Source organism: Lathyrus oleraceus, chromosome 2 (assembly GCF_024323335.1).
Source record: "Lathyrus oleraceus cultivar Zhongwan6 chromosome 2, CAAS_Psat_ZW6_1.0, whole genome shotgun sequence".
Lineage (NCBI taxonomy): Eukaryota > Viridiplantae > Streptophyta > Magnoliopsida > Fabales > Fabaceae > Lathyrus > Lathyrus oleraceus.
Window position 1 is genome coordinate 297189490 of NC_066580.1, and position 17502 is coordinate 297206991.

Consider the following 17502-nt stretch of genomic DNA (forward strand, 5'->3'; position numbering starts at 1 on the left):
TTGGGAGATGAAATGTAAATTTCATCAATCCCCTAAATCTAATGATTTTAATCCAACAAAGTCAAATCAACCTTGACCAAGGCCCAACAACAATAGTCAAACTCAACAAGTCAACAAAAATAGCTCAACACAATTTATTTACAATTAAACAATTAAAAATCAATTAAAAATGCATTAAATTAAAATATGGTTGATCAAAATCCTAAAACCTCTTCAAAACATCAAATAAATGGCCAAGAGATTTATCATAGGTCAAACAAGGTCAAAGGACCTTGGAGAAACAATTTCATAATTTTTGGAAACTTAAAAGTATTTTAAAACAATAAAAAATATGCACAAAAACAATTAAACCATGAAAAAATATTAATATTGATCCAAAATATTTGAGAATTTTTGGTAATAAAATTAATATGAATTAATGAAAATAAGTCAATTAAAATGAAAATCAGAAATTATAAAAAAAAACATGGACCACTTGATCTCCCTCATTAATTGAGGTGGCAGATCAAGTGGATATGAACTCGCGTTCCACCATACTCCAAGTCAAATGTTCCACACGCGTGGTAATCACTTTGGACGCCCTAGATTAAAACAAAATAGAAGGATCATGTGGTTCAGAAGCGTGCCAACACACCCCGGAGCCAGAGCTTCGGTCTTCTTCTCAGGTGGACCTCACCGGACAGGTCCACCTTCAACCATCACCAAAATAAAAAAGGAGGACATGAATTTAAAGTAAAAATGCTCAGGACCTCGAATCTAACCTCAATTTTACCTAACTCCAAGTATATAGAAAGATACAAGGAGTTGAATTTTGAGGATCATGATCTGAGTTGCTTCGATTTGACCTCTAAGCAACTCAATCTTGTTGCCTACATTGGTAGGACTTTAGACAACCAAAAATAAACAAGAATAGTAGAGAATTTAGTTAGAATCAAAGAGATGAAAAATTCAGAAACTCACCTTCACTGCAGGTTTAGATGGACACGATCTTGCTCTCAATTGTGCTTGGTCTTGCTTCAAATGCTTAATGGAGTGGAAATGCATCAAGAAAACTGATAGACTCTTGGAGTTTCAATCTCAAAACAGTTGAGAGATTCAAACTCGATTTTTAATGAAAATCACCAAGCTTATACTTTAAATGTGAGGGTTTAGGGTTGCTAAATTAAAGCTTGCGCGCCAGGGTCCATAATTTTGAGCATGAGGGGTTTTATTTATAGGCCAAGTGATTGATAATTGCACACTTCTTCCAAAATTCCAAAAATTGCAATATCCTTTTCATGGATGCATGGGCGTATGATAGGCCCATGTAGTGATGCATTTAGGTCCAAAAATGAGTGTAAGCAATGTTGAAGTCATGTGGAAAGGCCATGCATTAGTGTATGGAAAGTGGAACTTCGAATCTTCCAAATGGTCCTTCAACTTTAAGCCATGTGAAAGTCATTCATTCTTTGCCCAAATGGGATGAATTTGGACTTTTTGGAAAGGTTAGGTCAATAGGAACAACTTTCATGTTGTAAACTTTTTAGTTTGAAGCTTGTATCATGATTAATTTTGAGGTGGAAGTTTGGAAAATCAAACATATCAAAAACATTTCTAAGTGCCAAGCCATATGTTCACTTCCTCCACCTTGAGTAACTTTTTCTATGGGCTTCAAATGAGAAACTTCCCTTCACAAAAGTTGTAGCTCTCTAACATTCCTTCAAATTGTTCACAAATTTGACCTCATTTGGATTTAACATGAAGAATTTATGCATTTTAGAAGTTGAGGAAAATCACTTGTTTAATGGTATTGGCCCAAAGTGACCTATAATGTTTCCTCATATCACATGCATTTAAACATTGAATTTGAACTTCCTCCAAACATAAAATTTAAAGTAGACATCCTAAATTTGATCATGTAAATAGAAAGGATTTCATCTCATAACAATTGAGAAATTTATGGTCTTGGGAAGTTGACCTCCAAATTAAGGTTTAGACAAAATGACCTATAATCATTCACCATAAACAATGACTTTACAAGCAAAACTAGCTCTTGACCTCAACATGAAAGTTGTTTGGAATGTCATTTAGAGTAAAGTTTAGCTTGTAATCATTTTCATATGACAAATATTGTAGGAGATAGGGTCTAGGGAACCCCAATTTTGATCAGTCGACTTTCTCTGGTCAACCACCATGAACCAACTTGCTAGCTTGATATTCTCTTGACTTTTAGGAACCATGGAGGATCATATATGCATAATATGATGTAATGTGAAGTATCCCTTGAAATATTTGATCAATTGTTGAAGAAACTTGTTGAAGAAGTTACATAAGATACCCCGATGAATTAGGGTTTCCAAGGTAAACCAATTCCAAACTCTTGATGATTTCTTGATCAAAATAACATGTGAAAATCATGGGGATTCATATATGATTCTTAGAGCCATAGTAAACAAATTCTTGATTGAGCTCCTTGCAATGAGGGTCTTAAATCCTATATATGAGCTTGATAGAGCATAGGTGAGCATGTGCACTACCTACAAAAGAGTTAAACTATACAATGACATATCTTTGGCATTTTGGTTAGTAAACAAATAAAAAATGAAGTATGATACAATCAAATGTGCTTGATGATCTCTCTTAATGCAAACCCAATGAATAAGGGATAAGGAGGATACAAGGTGTGATCCATTGCTAATGCATATGATGAGAATAACATGAGGGATCTTAGGGTCAAAATTGGGGTCTTACAGCTGCCCCTATTTAAGGACGTTCTAGCTGAGGATATGAAGGTTAAAATCTTCGTATCAACTCAGTATACTGGACTTAAATAACAATATATAGAAACAAATTTTGGTCCCTAAGAGACCTCATGATGCGAATGATATGAATGCAAGAATAATCTTTATAGGGAAAATGTTGCCACAAAGGAAAAGAATCCGAAGAGACTGAAAGTCCGCAGGAGTGTAATGCATATCCATAAGGAAAACTCTTTGGGGAGACAAAGACTATGGGGGGCATAAACGGGTTGTGCGTAGGCCAGGCTACGACTTTAAAACTACTAGGGGGACTCGATGGATTCCATGAAAATAAATCAATGGAAAGACTCAACAAGAGAATGAAAAGAACATCTACAGGGGAAACTGGTAGATCAAAATAAAACTAAAATACCCGACCCAAGCAGGAAACAGCGATTTCACTGAGAAAATACGCACTCAGATTCAACTGGGGAGGAAATGATCTTCAACACAGGAGCAACAGAAGTATATTATCAACTACCGGTTACTGGGTAAGGGGATAACAAATTCTGACATAGAGAACATCCGTTACCGGTTAGGGTAAACATATCAAGGATGATTCCCTGGGGAAAGAACCAAATCAAATAGGATTTACAACTACCAGCTGCTGGGCAGAAGACCACAAAGAAAGAGAATATGTGTCACCGGCTAAGGTGAACATATCAAGGATAGACTCAAAGGGAAGAATATCTGTCATCGATTAATCTGAACATACCAATGATAGACTCACCTGGGGACATTAGGAAGAATATTCGTTACCGGTTAGGGTAAACATATCAAGGATAAACCGCCTGAATAAGTAGGAATTATATCTATCGGATACTAGATAGAATACCAAAAAAGAGAGTATCCATCACCGGTTAGGATGAACATATCAAGGATAAACTTTGCAGGGAGGAATAGGGATTACATCTATCAATTACTGGTTAGAATACTAAAAAAAGAGAATATTCGTCACCGGTTAGGATGAACATATCAAGGATAAACTCCAAGGGGAAGCAAGATTTACAACTACCGGTTACTGGGCAGAAGACCACAAAGAGAAGGAAAACTCATCATCGGTTAGGATGAACATATCAAGGATTAACTCTCTAGAGAAAGAAACCAGGGATTACAACTACCTTTTACTGGGTAGAATACCAAAAAGAGAATATCCGTCACCGGTTAGGCTGAATATATCAAGGATAAACTCAAAGTAGAGAAGAAAATCTCCGTCACCGGTTAGGATAAACATATCAAGGATAAACTTCCTGGGGAAACGTGAGAAACGAATCCGCTGGGGAGAAAAGGGTTACTTTTTCCGGGTATTGGGCAAAAGTGAAACACTTGCCGATTGAAAAGAATATTACAAATTACTGGGTAATAAACTCTCAAGGGACCAAAAGCATCGATCTAGGTAAGATCTAGAAAGATACGGTCAATGAAAGACTCAACCTAATGAGGGTCTAGCTCAAGTGGAGTGGTTCCATCCAGACTATCAACTGTGGAGGAAGCTGAAATAATAATCATCCACGAGGAAGTAACTCAGTGGAGAATGAGAAAGGTTAAATTCTTTCGGATTAGTGGGATGACACTCTACAATTGAAAGAGGACAGACAAACCAAATCTGCGTGGGTAAAAAGTATACCACCGTAGCAAAGGACCAGAGAAACAATGAATCTCAAAGTGTATTATTAATGCAATAATGAAACGAATGTATATGTATATGATGATTATGCTGACAAAATGATCATAAAGGATACAAATGTCACTGGACTGCGTCATCAATACAATACTCCGCCAATCCTGACAGGAGGGAAACAATTGCTCGAGAGAATCAGTCACCTCAAAGGCTCAACCCTGGTTGGGGAAAAGAGGAACGGATCTGCTGAGGAAACTGCATTATCAATTCTGAGGGTATTTTTAGGTCAAAACCATATTAAATGGGAGATAACCTTGTAGAGGGTCAATAATACTGCTCAAGAGTTAGGGGCAACTCTGATGGCGACTTGCGGGAAAATATCAAAATTAATCCAAAAAATTATTTTAATTCAAAATATGGAAGAGGAAATTTTTTAAATATTTTGGGTGAAAGTCCCATATTTTTTGGATTAAAAATGAAATTTCTATGAATTAAATAAAATATATGGATTAAATAAAAAATCAGAAATTAAAATAAAATGGGAAAAACACAAGGCCCATCAGATCTCCCTTATTAATTGAGGTGGCAGATCTGATGGCCACGTTTGTGCAATCTACCATGCGCTTTAGTCAACGCGTTGCAAATATGGTTATCCAAATCAAGGGCCAAGATTATAACGTGAGACAAGGATCAGGTGGCCTGAAATGTTCCAGTGCAGCACCGGAGCCCTAACTCCGGTCATCTTCTCCGGTGGACCTCATTGAACTGGTCCACCATGAACTTTCACCAAAATGAAAAGTGTGTATACTATTTTCAAGAGAAAATCACTAAGAATCCAAATCTGGCCTTAAAATTCTCAAATTCCAAGTATATTGAAAGATACATGGAATTGAAAATTGAGGAGTATGAACTGAGTTGCTTCGATTTGACCTTACAGCAACTTAATCTTGTTTCCTACATTGGTAGGACTTCAGCCTACCAAAAACCAAGTGAAATGATGGATAATTAAAGGAGAATCGAAGAAGAGAAGTTTCATAAAATTGCCTATGTTTGCTGTGATGAAGCTCGATCTCGATATCAATTTGCTTGGGCTTGCTTCCACTAGCTTGCAAAAGATGATTTGGATGCAAAAGGGCTTTGAATTCTCGGAGTTTCAATTCCAAAATAGAATGGGAATCAAAACTCGATTTCAAGAGAAATCTTCAAGAAATTCTATCAATGGAGGGTGGGAGTGTTTAGAAGCAAAAGCTTGGGCCAAAGGTCCTTGATTCTGAGCAGAATGAGTTGCATTTATAGACTTTTCAATTGATTTTCACACACTTCCATTCAAATGCCAAAAATAGTAACTCTAGTGTGCATGCTTGCATGGGCGTGTGATAGGCCCAAAGAATGATTGGAAAAGGTCCAAAATCGTGCATGAGTGATGTTGAAGCCTTGACATGATACCATGCAATGTGAAATTAAATTTGGTCATGAGAAACTTCCAAATGGGGCCATGCAATGCAACCATGCACAAGTCCTTCAAAATGATCCAAATTCCATGATCTTGGACTCTTTTAAAAGGTAACATTTAGGGGAACAACATTGTCGTTGAAAACGTTTCCATTTGGAGCTTGGATCATGATGAATTTTGAGGTGGAAGTTGGAGAAATCAAACATAGTTGAAACTTTTCTAAGTATAAAGTCAAATGACCATATTTTCAACCTTGAATAACTTTTTCTATGAGCTTCAAATGAAAATGGTTCCTTCACCAAAGTTGTAGCTCTTTCAATACTATTCAATTTGGTCACAAATGACCTATAATGATGATGGCCTAAAATGACCTATAATGTTTCCTCTTGGTACATGCCATTTCAAGTTGAATTTGACTTTTCTCAAAGAAGAAAAGTTGGAGAAGAAATCTTGAATTTAATTATGAAACTTGGATGAACTTTATATCACAAAATGGAGCAAGTTATGGTCCTTGTAAGTTGACCCCTAACTAGGGCACAAACAAAATGACCTATAATCTTTCACCATAAAAAATGACTTTCCATGCAAAACTAGCTCTTGATGCCAACCTGAAAGTTGTTTGGAATTTCATAAAGAGTAACTTTTATCTTGGAATAATTTTTATATGACAAATATTGTAGGAGATAGGGTCTAAAGTACCCTAGATTTTACTAGTTGATTTTCTCTAGTCAACCTCTTTGAACCAGCATGTAAACTTGAAGTTCCCTTGATCTTTGGGGCTCATGGAGGATCATATATGCTTATGTTGAAGTAAAATGAAGTATCCCTTGATATATGTGATCAATTGATGAGGAAACGTGTCGAGTAAGTCACACAAGATACCAGATGAATTAGGGCTTCCAAGGCAAACAAGCTTCAAATTCTGAATGAATTCTTGATCAAAATGATAAATGAAGAACAAGGGGATCCATATATTATGATTAGAACCATTTTCAACCTCTTATTGATTGATATTTTGCATTGAGGGTCTCAAACCCTAGGTATGAGCTTGGTGGGGGCACAAATGGATGCACACACTAAAAAGTGCTTGGTGATCTCTCCCAATGCAAACCATATGAATAAGGGGTAAGGAGGATACAAAGATATAATCCCAAAGCCAACTCAAATGATAAGATAGCATGAGGGATCTTAGGGTCAAAATTGGCGTCTTACAAGCCGGTTAAAGGTTTAGTTATCTTGGAGAAATATTTAATGAAGCATCGGTAAAAACCGGCGTGTCCAAGGAAACTTCGGATTTCTATAACTGTTTTTGGTGGTTGGAGGTTATCTAGTATCTCTATCGACCTCAATTCCCATTTTTGACACTATGTGTCCTAGGACTATTCCTTATATTACCATGAAATGGAATTTCTCCCAGCTTAGCACCAGATTAACTTGTACGCATCTTTCTAGCATTCTCTCTAAGTTATCCAGGAAGTTTTTATAATGGGATCCGCATACCGAGAAGTCATCCATGAAAACTTCCATAATTTAATCCAGGAAGTCTGTGAATATGGACATCATGCATCGTTGGAAGGTTGCAGGAGCGTTACACAGTTCGAATGACATTCTTCGATAAGAGAAAGTGCCATATGGACACATGAAGGTTGTTTTTTCTTTGTCATCTTGGTGGATGTGGATTGGAAAAATCCGGAGTATCCGTCTAAGTAACATAACTAAAAGTGTCTAACTAAACGTTCTAGCATTTGGTCAATAAACGGAAGGGGGAAATAATCCTTTTGGGTTATTTGTTTAGCCTTCTATAGTCTATGCACATGCGTCATCCGCTTCCTATGCATTTTGCTATCGATTCTTCTTTTTCATTTTATACGACCGTGACACCTCCTTTATTTGGTACTACATGCACAAGACTAACCCCTGTACTATTAGAGATTTGGTAGATAATTTCTGCATCTAGAAGTTTTAATACTTCTCTCTTGAATACATAACTCATTATAAGATTTCTCCTTCATTGGTGTTCTCTAGAAGGTTTAGAATCTTCCTCTAGCATAATTTTGTGCATGCACACAAAGGGACTTATTAGTTTTAAGTCGGAGATGGTATAGCCTAGAGCTGCAGGATATCTTCTTAAGACCTCAAAAAGTTTATCAGTTTCGCCTCTATTAAGGTTGGCATTTACTATAACTGGACGATTGAGTTCTTCATCGAGATACTCGTATCTTAAGTTCTTAGGAAATTCCTTAAGCTCTATTGTGGGTTTCTTAATGCTCGGCATATGATTAGGGGTAACTCTTAATCATTCATTAAGGATATCGTCTATGTAAGGTGTAACTGACTTAAATCCATCGTCTTCCATTATAAGCGTCGAAGGTAGTTTTATTGTTTCGATATGCTCTTCCTTATCCAATTCTCTTATGCATTCATCAATGGTATGAATTGCACAAAAAGAGTCGTCCATGGCGGGTGCTTTCAGAATTTTGGATAGTATAAACTCTACCTTCTTGCCACCTACTTCGAAAGTCATCTTTCCTCTTTTTACATCTATCATGGCTCTAGCAGTTGATAAGAATGGTCTGCCTAGAAGGATAGAGATTTCTTCATCCTCTTTAATGTCCATTACGACAAAGTTGGTAGAGATATAAAGTTGTCTGATTCTAACTAGGATATCTTCTAATATACCTATCGAGTACTTAACCGATCGATCGGCCAGTTGAAGGGAAATCCTAGTTCGTTGCATGTCTCCTAGGTCTAGTCTTTCACAAACTGCTAACGCATCAAACTTACGCTTGCTCCTAAATACAATAATTATTTTTCTATGACATGTCTTCCTAGAACACATGGAATCGAAAAGCTTCCAGGATCTTTCTGTTTCTTGGCTAATTTGTTTTCAGCAATTGCATTGCATTCTAAGGATTTGGGATCATCGAGCTTGCGCTTGTTTGTTAAGATGTCTTTTAGGAATTTGGCATATGATGGTATTTAGGTAATGGATTTAGTGAAGGGTATTTCAATGTGAATTTTCTTAATTACTTTTACGAAATTCTGGTATTAGGTGTCTTATTTAGTCTGTTTAAGCCTTTGCGGATATGGAATCAATGGTATGTAGGGTGGCGGAGGTACATATGTTCGATTTTCTTGGTTATCATTCACTGACTCCTTATCATTAATATATTCCTCTCTTTGTTTTTCAAGTTCTTCAGGTTCCTCTTTTTGTTTTTCTAGAGTAGTCACAACGTTTTCTTTTGGTGGTTCTGGATTTTTAGGCCCATCGTATTGAGCCCGCTTCACAGCGAAATGGCATTAGCATGACCTTTAGGGTTAGGTTGAGGTTGTCCATGGAATAATCCTCTTGGTGTATCATGAGTAGGTTGTTGTTGTGCTACTTGAGATATTTAAGTTTCCAGCATCTTGTTGTGGGTTACCCCTTAATCAACCTTGTTTCCTAATTGTGAAATCAGTTCATTAATATGGAGGTTTCGGTTCATGAATTCTTTATTTTGTTGAGTTTAAGTCGCGATAAAATCTTCCATGACCTTCTCAAGGTTTGACTTCTGAGGTGTAGTTTGTATCAGTTGTTAGGGTCTTTGGAAACCTGTTGTTCTTTGAGGAGCAGAGTTTTAGGAAAAAGTAGGGTTATTGTTCTTGTAAGAGAAGTTTGGGTGACTCCTCCATCCAGGGTTATAAGTGTTCGAATAGGGGTTTCCATGGGCATAGATGGTATGGTCTAGGTTTGTTTTAGCTAGTAGAATTCATTCAGCAATCACATGTCCTGGTGTTCCATAGATTTTGCATCCGGGTTGCACTGAAGCTACGATAGTTGTAGGGTTTATGACTAAGCTTTCGACTTTTTGGGTTAGGGCGTCCATTTTGGCATTCATATGGTCAAGGCTGCTAACCTCGTATATACCTCCTTCAGTCTCTTTCTTCTCTACTTGTGCATTCTTTGTACCCCATTGGTAATGGTTTTGAGCCACGTCCTCAAAGAGTGTGCATGCTTTAGGGTAAGGTTTGATAATTAGCGCGCCACTGGCGGCAGCGTCGATAGTCATCTTAGTGTTGTAGAGAAGTCCATTGTATAAGGTGTGGATAATTAGCCATTGTTCTAATCCATGATGTGGACAAGCTCTTAATAGCTCCTTGTACCTTTCCCCGGCATCGAGGAGAGACTCACCATCCAGTTGAGTAAATCTTGTAATTTGGTTACGTAGGACGGCGGTCTTACTAGGTGGAAAGTATCTAGCAAGGAATACTTTCTTAAAATCATTCCAAGTAGTGATAGAATTTGCTAGAAGGGAATCTAGCCATGATCACGCTCTGTCTCTGAGGGAGAAAGGAAATAAACATAGACGTATCGCCTCAGGAGTAATGTTATTGTATTTTAGTGCGTCATCTAGTTGAATGAATACTTTTATGTGCTGGTTTGGGTTCTCTATTTGGAGACCAGCAAACTGGTTCTGTTGCACGATTTGTAACAAAGCAGGATTCAATGCAAAGTTATTAGCTGTAATAGTTGGGTTGAAAATACTTGAATGAGGCTCTTCTTTAGAGGATAGGGAAAACTCTTTGAGTGGCTTATAGTTTTGGTCTTCTTCCATTTCTCTTTTGATTCATTGGGGAAAGAGCCGAGCTCTTACGTACTTTTCTGGTTCATCTATTGGATCTTCTAAGGTTCTGGTGTTGCGAGTTCTTCGCATTTACCGATGAGGGTTTGCCTTAATCTAGACGGTGTGACAATAGGTTACGAAATTTGACGATATTGGTCCCTGGAAACGATGCCAAAAACTACTTTGCGAGATTATGAGTCTATCGAAATAACTAACTACAAGTGTACAGTCTATCTCGTAGTTTTAAAAGATATCGATCCCACAGAGACCTAACTGTCAATCTATCATTTCTAGTTGCTACAGTGTTTATTCAAGGCGACTCAATTAAACAAAGGTGAGATGAAATTAAATAAATTTAATAAATTTAGTCAAATAATATCGGGATGTGGCTCTCCTCAAACAACAATACTCTTGATTGCTTCTAACTAGGATCGTTGTACGGGGCAATATTTTCTACTTTGAAAACAATGTAATTGAACTAGAACTGTCGCTTTTGCGTATTCAGAACTGGATTTAACTCTCTAATATATACCATCCACTATCACATGTGAACGGCGCTTAATGCGTTAAATTAGTAAATCCTATTTTAAGAAATCATACTCTTTACTCGATTGAAAAGTAATTTTGATGGAAAATTTAATTAAAAAGGGTTCCAGGATTTCGCACTGGTAACTAGATCCTAAACCTACAAACGCGTCCGAAAATAGTTTTAAAACCTCCTTCTTGAAATATTAGACTTTCCTAATTAATTAACAAAGTGCTCTCGTGGTATTCATTAATAAAAAATAAACCAATATTATTCTTTAATGTCAGATGGATTTCGATCTTACCCGATGTTTTCACGGCCCTACTTTTATAGTGACTGATTTAATTAAGTTCAGAAAGATTGTATTAAAATCAAAATGTACCACAATCTAAATCCTAAAGAAACAACAGTTAGAGTACCGTCAAGTGACAGTCCTCACATTCCAACATCAATAAATTAGTTGCACATGCTTATAACAAACATGAAAACATAAGTTTGAAATTTAGAAGTAGACATTACGGAAAGGTAATTTAAAATAATATGGTGCATAAAGAAGGCTTGTAAATAAAATAAGTAGTGTGAGGCAAGATAAATAAAGTGCGAGTAAATAAATAAAGTGGTAATAAAATACGAAATATGATAAAAACCTACTCCAAACAGAGGCTTGAATCTGACACAAAGTAAATTGCTGAAGACCTGTAAAGAAATATAAATGTCGGCAAGATTAAAATGCGGGAAAATAAAGTTCTCCAAACTTCGTATAAACCTACTCTCTGGTGTTATAACCCCTCGATGTGACGAGTTAAAACTTTGATCGATAATTTTTATCCTCAAGATTGTGCAAAGCTTGGATGCCTTGGAAAATGAAGCCTGAAGCCTATTTATAATTTTCCAAAGTCCAAAGATCAAGTGGAGTGGTTCTTCAGTCATCAGAGAAAATGTATGAGTACATGGGTGAGTGGGAGACCAAGCAAATCCATTTTCTAACCGTCTGGCATTCACAAAGGATAGAAAACGCCATGTCAAGGTGGTGAACGCCATCTTCCCAATGTGTGGAAGAGTGGGTAATCCGCCTATTGGTGAGTGGGACACGTTATTTCTAATATGGCTTTCTCCATGGCGAATTCCATGTAGGTCACCTTGTGTGTAATTTCCCATTTTTCTTTGTTTTGCATCTGAATTGCTTTGTTTCTTTGCACATGGCTCCCATATGGTAAAATACCTTAAATGCAGACAAAATACCCACATAACACTAGAAATGGAGGTAAAACGATAATAAGACAAGTATGAAATGAGTCAAAATAATGGTGCAATTTGGTGTTATCAGGTGTTAACCATGAATGTGATGAACCCAAAATATGGTGTCAAACCCAAAATAAGGGGGATAAAAGATGGTGTCAAAACTAAGAGAATGGGTGTTAACCATGAAGATAATTAGCCCAAATTGTGGTGTCATAACCAAGAGCAGAAAGATAACAGTGGTGTCAAAACCAAGAGAAGGGGTTTTATTAAGGTGATTAACTTAAATTGTGGTGTCATAGCCAAGAACAGAAGGGTAAAAGTGGTGTCAAAACCAAGAGAATGGGTGTTAACCATGAAGGTGATTAACCCAAATTATGGTGTCATAACCAATAAAGGGATGTTAACCATGAAGGTGATTAACCCAAATTATGGAAATTAAATGACGGTGTTTAAACCAAGAGGAACTTGAGATGGTGAGGCATAAGGCTAGTTGCAGACTTGACAGTGAATTGACTTAAATTGCACTAAAGTCTATGAATTGAGGTGAATACTCTGAAAAACTAGGTCATTCGTCTCGTACCCAAAATATTTAGAATGAGGATAGGAATTCTCCCTCTCACCCCTTCTCTATTACTTAAGGCTCATGACATGTAATCTATGTCAATGTCTAACAAGTTGTTGAAATAAGTTTTTAGAGATGCTTTGTAGGGATGAGGCAGATGGCTGGTGCCTTAACTTGACCCTGAGGTCTTGTACTTGTTGGGAAGCTTGAGCTTCAAAGTAACAGAGTCAAGTCCCATCAAGTGACCAAGAGACTTATGGTCATTTGACAAAGACATAGGGAATGTGTGCAAATTCAAAGGATCTAGTTGATTAAATGGAATTTGATCAAGCTAAATCAAAGGGAAGGAGAAAGATAAAACACACAATGCATTATCATACAAAGAATATCCTAGGGTCTCATTGTTAGGTAGTCCAAGAGTAAGCCATGTGGGTGCAAATGTTTACTAAGCCTAGGTCTCATTGTTCTATATCCCAAGAGTAAACCTTGTGGGTGCTAATGTGTGCTAACCTAAACAAATTAATGTGATAAGCATAAGCATAAGGAAATGAAAAATAAACAAGATGACAAGATCACAAGTTCAAAAGTTCAACAGGTGAACAAAGTTTAAGGGATCAAGAGGTTAATGAGTCCAAGGTTACTCCTAATAAAGAATAAGTCTAAGTCATAAGTCCAAAGTCTTTAAAATCACTCCAAGTCAAGCAGTGGTTTTAAGGATCAAGTCTATCCATTTTATCATGTTTTGATTTATTGAGATTGTTAAGCAAACCAAACACAAGATAAGAAGCATAAGATGAATAAGACAAGATGAATAATGTATGAAGTGAGATAATGAATAATGAGATATAAAAGTAAATTGCAAGAAGATAAATTACAAGAATATGAAGTGTTAGAAGTTTAGAAGTTAGATGTTAGGTGTTAGATGTTAGAAGGCAAATTTAAGTCACCAGATTGGGATCATCTATCAACAAGTCAAATGATTCAAACATATGCTACACCAAGGGATAAACTATCACTAACTCAAAGTATCAAAAATATGATCAAATGATCATCTATCAACATATTGAATTAGAGAAGATTGAATCAACCAAGGGACCATCTATCATTATTTGAAATGTTGAAGATCTCATCAACCAAGCAATCAACTCAAGCAAAGTCATAAAGATTACAAAATTTGAATTAAAAATGAAATGAAAAAGGTATTAAAAATGGAAATTAAAACGGTTTAAAATGGAAAGTAAAGAGAAAATGTAAAATAAATATCAAAATGTAAAAGAAATTTATGAAAAAATTATGAGAAGTCAAGAATATTACAAATGAAAAGAACTCAAAAGTTGGATGTAAAAATGTTCGAAAATGATTGAAAAATAAATTGCAAAAGGAAATTAAAAATAAAAATAACCAAAAATGTAGAAATGATTATAAAAAAGTGAGGAAAATGTATGTGATGCAATATATTTGTAGAAACGTTGTGTAAAAAATCTGGATCAAATTGAATTAAAATTTAGTGAGAAATTAATTGGAAAAGAAATGAAATTAAAGAAAAAGAAAATAAATGAAATAAGGCGCCAACGGTCAAGAAGTTTGAAAAAATGCGATGGCATGCTAGGATTGGTCTGAACTGAATCTTGGCACCAAAACACGCGTAAATCAACTTCATCTTCAACCTTCAACTCAATTTATGAAAATCATGAACTCGTGTTTTTAGCAACACCCAAGCATGGAGTTAGCTTCACAACACATCATGGTTCATGTTTCCGTACATCAGAGCCATTGATTGTCTCTGAGCAAGGGGAATTTTGCTCAAGAACATGAAGAACCCTAAGTGTTCAAAGTAAAATTAAATGAATACTACAAAATATAAATGATAGGTGATAAAAGGGCTTTTGATCAGTGGAACAATGCGAAGAGACTGTTAACTTGTTTGCTCAAGGATTTAACTCATAACTACCTCTCTATTTGAAGCTTTGAAGGTCAACAATTGCAGAAACGGGAAGCCTGATGCAGGAGGTTTCAAGGAAAAGTGTTGATGTAGTTATCTTCATATGATGTTGATGAACCTCTTTGGGCAAAGATTTGAAGTTAAAAGAGATTGAATCGAAGAAACCACAAACTGGTTTTTGAGTGATATCGGGTTCAAGTGAGGCAGGGGTTTTATGGTTGTTCAAGCTAAAATGCATCCATTATTTATAGGAAATGAAATGGGAATCTCACACATGCTATACAGATCTCAAATCTTGTGAGATTTGGTTGAAAATTTGTCAAAGGGTGCTCGTGTGAAAATTGGTGAGCAAAGCATGAATTGATGATGAAATGTGGTTGTTTTCAGCTTGTTTTCACGCATTTTGGTGTCACGAGTAAGTTGCATATGTGCAAGTGGTCCCAAAATGCAAAATGACCTGTAATTACAAAAGTTCATGGCACCATCTTTGAATCTAGGACAAATGGAATCCACTCTTTCATTTTGTAATTTTCTTTGTGCCTTTTGTTCACTTAAATGCCATGAATCTAATGCAAAAAGACCTAACTCAAAAGGTGGCTTGAGGTGAAAATGGCAAGTGTTGAAAGTTGAAGTCATGACATACCTTCTTGGTCAGACATTTGGTTAAACAATCTTGGCATGTTTTGGCATCTTGAGGCTCCAAGTTCAGGACTGTAAGACCCCAATTTCGACCCCTAATATCCCTCATGCCATCTCATAGCTTTGTATTGGCATTAGGATCACACCTTGGTATTCTCCTCACCTATCATTCATTGGGTTTGCATTGGGAGGGATCATCAAGAATTTATTTTTGTATCATACTTTATTTTTCTTTTTTTACTAACCAAAATACAAAAATATGTCTAGTATTGCTTTATTTCTTTTGTAGGTAGTGTGTGTGTGTGTCCATTTGTACCTCACCAAGCCTACAACATTTGAGAGCCTAAATGCAAGAGATCAAGCAAGAAAAGATACACATTGGTTATAAACTTCATATATGGATCCCCGTGTTATTTATTTGTCATTTTGATCAAGAATTCATCAAGAGTTTGAAGCTTATTTGCCAAGGAAGCCCTAATTCATCTGGATATCTTATGTGCCTTCCTTGCCAAGTTTCTTCAACAATTGGTCAAAGATATCAAGGGATACTTAATTTTACATCATCATAAGCATATATTATCCTCCATGAGCCTCAAATAGCAAAGTAATTTCAAGTGTTCAACTTGATTCAAGGAAGTTGACCAGAAAAATCAATTGGTCAAATCTAGGGTTTCCTAAACTCTATCTCCTACAACTTTTATCATTTGAAAATAATTCAAAGATAAATTTTACTCTTTATGACATTCCAAACATCTTTCATATTGGCATCAAGATCTAAGTTTTCTTGTAAAGTTATGTTTTATGGTGAAATATTATAGGCCATTTTGTCTGTGCCCTAGATAGAATGTCAACTTCCAAGAACCATAACATCCTCAATTTTTATGATATGAAGATTATCCAAGTTTCATGATTAATTTCAATATGTCTTATTCAACTTTTCTACTTTGAGAAAGATCAAACTCTACTTCAAAAGCCTTGTACCATGAGGAAACATTATAGGTCCATTTTGGTCTTCATCATTGAACAATCAAATTTCCTCAACTTCTAAAAGCCATAACTCCATCATCCAAATTCTAAATGCTGCCAAACTTGTGCTCAAATTAAATATAATTGAAATAGTTATAACTTTGTAGAAGGAATCAAGTTCATTTGAATCTCACATCAAGAGTTATTCAAGGTCATTTTACTTATAACTTAGAAAAATTTCTAAGTATGTTTGATACCTCCATATTCAAGGCCAGTTTCCTCCATGTTCCAAGCTTCAAATTGAAAACGTCCCAACATAAACGTTGTTCCCTATGATGAGATCTTTCCAAATAATGCAATATCACATCATTTAGATGTGGGATAAGGGACTTGTGCATGAGTTTTGTCTATGGCTTATTTTAGCAAGTTTCAAACTCCAAACATGTACAACTTTGAATGGCTTTGTGTGATGACTTCAGCAACATTCTTGCACGATTTGGAGTGGATTTCAATCATGAATTAGGCCTGCCCATGCACCCATGCACCATGAATTACCCATTTTTATCCAAAATTAAAAAGGTGCACATATCACTTTCCTTGGCCTATAAATCAAATGTGATTGGCTCAGAATCAAAGGAGAACCCTGCCCAAGCTTTGCTAGCCATTGCCATAGCCTCACTCCATAGAACACTTCAAAGATTTCTTTGAAATCGAGTTTTTGTTCAACTCAGGTTTGTGAACAGAAACTCCAAAGGTTCCTTCCCTTTTCCATTCCATTGAACTTCTGCATGCAAGAGGAAGAGAAATCACTAGCAATTGCATCAAAATCCAAGCTCTGAAGCTGCTCACAGAAGGTGATTTTCTCAGAATTTCATCTCTTCGATTCTCCCTCAATACTCTAGATCTGAACTCAATTTTGTGTTGGTTGAAGTCCTACCAATAATAATCAATGATAACAATGTGAAATGACCATAAAATCTCATTTCCATTCATAATATTTGGAAGGATTACACTGAGTACAATCTCAGAAACCAAAATACAAATACAAAAGAAAAGGAAAGTAGCATCCTAAGGATCCCTAACAACTGCATCAGATGAATTGGCTATGGGCATGTACTTCCTTCAAATGTGTTTGATCTCTGACTCGTAGGCGGTCTTCATATGAGCTTT

General features: G+C 36.1%; 1 protein-coding gene across 1 annotated transcript; it reads right to left on the reverse strand.

Annotated features, from left to right (window-relative positions):
- Nucleotides 1-9600: 9600 nt before the first annotated feature.
- Nucleotides 9601-10446, reverse strand: LOC127122967 (uncharacterized). The gene is made up of 2 exons (XM_051053239.1): nt 10207-10446; nt 9601-10104 (listed from the first exon to the last, which is right to left on the reverse strand). The coding sequence occupies exons 1-2, from the start codon at nt 10444-10446 to the stop codon at nt 9601-9603; spliced, it is 744 nt and encodes a 247-aa protein (XP_050909196.1).
- Between the last annotated feature and the right edge of the window lie 7056 nt (nt 10447-17502).

Excerpts from the sequence above, each read along its gene's own strand:
- LOC127122967 (XM_051053239.1), bottom strand. The coding sequence starts at position 10,446 with ATGGAAGAAGACCAAAACTATAAGCCACTCAAAGAGTTTTCCCTATCC. Across the intron at positions 10,105-10,206 it reads ACAATAACATTACTCCTGAG|AAAGTATTCCTTGCTAGATA; the intron begins GCGATACGTCTA and ends AATGATTTTAAG.